General features: G+C 36.6%; 1 protein-coding gene across 1 annotated transcript; it reads left to right on the plus strand.

The window, feature by feature from the left end:
* Positions 1 to 472: 472 nt before the first annotated feature.
* Positions 473 to 982, plus strand: LOC138904646 (uncharacterized). The gene has a single exon (XM_070193153.1). It carries the CDS (start codon positions 473 to 475, stop codon positions 980 to 982), a length of 510 nt encoding a protein of 169 aa, XP_070049254.1.
* The last annotated feature ends 1,561 nt before the right edge of the window (positions 983 to 2,543 follow it).

A 2,543-nucleotide genomic window follows, 5' to 3' on the forward strand; every position in this document is an offset into this window, starting at 1 on the left:
CTGTATAGGTAAGAGCACTATCATTTTTCTTTCTCAGTTAATGTAGATCATTTTCTCAATTCAGCCCAAATTCTCTCTTCTCGAAGTTTCTTCATTCCCTCCGAGCTCCATGAATCTCAACCATGGCAGCTGAGTTTCAACTCAAATTCTTCTGCTAATTGTCAATTTTGTCATGGTATCAGAACGTAGGCTTCATCTATTGAAGTAGCTCACAATTGTTTACTTCATTTTCGTCCCTAAAGCTCTACGATTTCAGAATGAGGATTTAGGTTTTCTTCGAGATCGCAATTCAATTTTTGAGTTTTCTTCAAAGTTGTGTTCTACTATAAATTCGTTCAAAATTATCAACTTATAGCAATTCAGTCTGTAATTCTCTTAGAATTGTGTGTTTTTTTTGTGTTGTCTCTATTACTGTGGTCTTATTTTTCAATTCACGATTCAATCATTTGTTATGTGATTCACAATTTGAGCAATGGCTCGAGATAAGGAAAGTACTGCAAAGAAGGATGACTTAGATACCACCAGTCCAATGTACATGCATCCATTGGAAAGTGTCGGCTCAGTGTTGGTGCCTGTATCTTTTGATGGTACAGGATACAGATCTTGGAGGAGAGGTGTGCTTAGAGCCCTCTCAGTGAAGAATAAGGTTAGCTTCATCACAGGAAAATGTCAAAAACCGGCAATTGGACATGCTACTTTTGATCAATGGGCACGATGTGATAATATAGTGACTTCATGGATCCTAAATTCTCTTTCAAAGGATCTAGCGGATAGTCTACAATATGTGAATGATGCCAAAGAGTTATGGCAGGAATTAGAGGACTGGTATGATCAAACGAATGGTGCGAAGCTATATCAACCTCAAGAGAAAATTAATGACTTGAGTCAAGGAACTCTGGACATCACAGGATACTACACGAAAATAAAGAAGTTATGGGAAGAACTGAATACATTGAATGCACATGCACAATGTAGTTGTTAGTGTACTTGTGGAGCTAAAACTAATATGCATAAAGCTAAGCAAGATAGAAGACTAATACAGTTCTTAATGGGGCTGAATGAGGTATACACAGTGGTGAGAGGAAGTATATTGATGATGAATCCTCTACCTAGCATTGCACAAGCCTTCTCTATTCTCATACAAGAAGAAAAGAAAAAGGAAGTTAAACCACATAATAAGCAACTTATGATTGAATTTACATCCTTAAATGTAAATGGTCCAGGGAACAATAATTTCAAAACAAACTACAACCAACACATGAACACTCCTGGAAATAATAACTATAGAAAAGGCTATATGGGAAACATGCCTAGACTATTCTGTGATTTTTGTAAGAGTCCAGGGCACACCAAGAATAAATGTTACAAACTTCATGGATACCCTCAAAACTCAAAGTATACTAATGGCAATAAGGGAAAGAAATTAGCAGCAAATGGTTTTGACACAACAAATGATGGGATGAGTGTTGCAGATGAAGGTGGAAACTTTCAGGAACAAGGTCGAGCTATGCAATAATTGAGAAAGGAATAATATGGACAACTACTCAGCATACTAGAAAGCTTCAAAAATAGAAACAATGCAGACAACTCAGGAAATGTCAACATGACTGGTGGAGCTGTAAATTTTGCAGGTATGGCTGCCTGTACTACTTCTGTTGAGCCCAGTAAACAATATTATGTAAGTTTTAAAGCAAATGCTGACACCTGGATTCTTGACTCAGGAGCTACTAACCATATGACCTATAACAAAGCCTCATTAAGTAACATAAAAACTCTAGTTTACCTCTTTTTAGTCTCTCTACCAAATGGATACAAAGTAAATGTGACATTAATTGGAGATGTGATTCTCAGTCCTCAATTCACTTTGAAAAGAGTCTGATGTGTTGTTTTGAGCTCTAGCGCATCATTTTGCGGTTTGAGGTTTTGAGTAGCTTCACTTCAGGTATATTGACTTGTACGTGTGGCCGAAATTGAATTTTGGAAAGTTCGGGATGGATTTGGAAAAACAATTCTAATTTCGGAAGCTTTAAGTTGGAAGAATTGTCTAAGATTTAACTTTGAGTAAATGACCTCGGAATCGAGATTTGAATATTCTAATAGGTTCGTATGATGATTTAATACTTGGACGTATGTTTGAGTTGAGTATCCGATCACCCGGGAGCATTTCAGCGCTTATTATAAAAGGTTGGCATTTTAAAGGTTTAAGAATTTCATAAGTTTGGTTTGAAATGCATTTTGATGTTATCAATCTCCGTTCAGGGTTCCGAGCCTTGGTATATCTTTGTTATGTCATTTGTAACTCGTGTACGAAATTTGAAGTCATTCCGGGTTGATTTGATATGTTTTGGCACAGGATATAAAATTTGGAAATTTGGAAATTTATAAGTTTGATTCGAGGCGCGATTCATGATTTTGATGTTGTTTGACGTGGTTTAAGGCTTCCACTTAGTTTATATTGCATTTTGGGATGTGTTGGTATATTTGGTTAAGGTCCCGAGGGCCTTAGGTGGATTTCGGATCGTTAACGGATTTATTTTTGGACT

Source organism: Nicotiana tomentosiformis, chromosome 2 (assembly GCF_000390325.3).
Source record: "Nicotiana tomentosiformis chromosome 2, ASM39032v3, whole genome shotgun sequence".
Classification (NCBI taxonomy): Eukaryota; Viridiplantae; Streptophyta; class Magnoliopsida; order Solanales; family Solanaceae; genus Nicotiana; species Nicotiana tomentosiformis.

Excerpts from the sequence above, each read along its gene's own strand:
- LOC138904646 (XM_070193153.1), top strand. The coding sequence starts at position 473 with ATGGCTCGAGATAAGGAAAGTACTGCAAAGAAGGATGACTTAGATACC.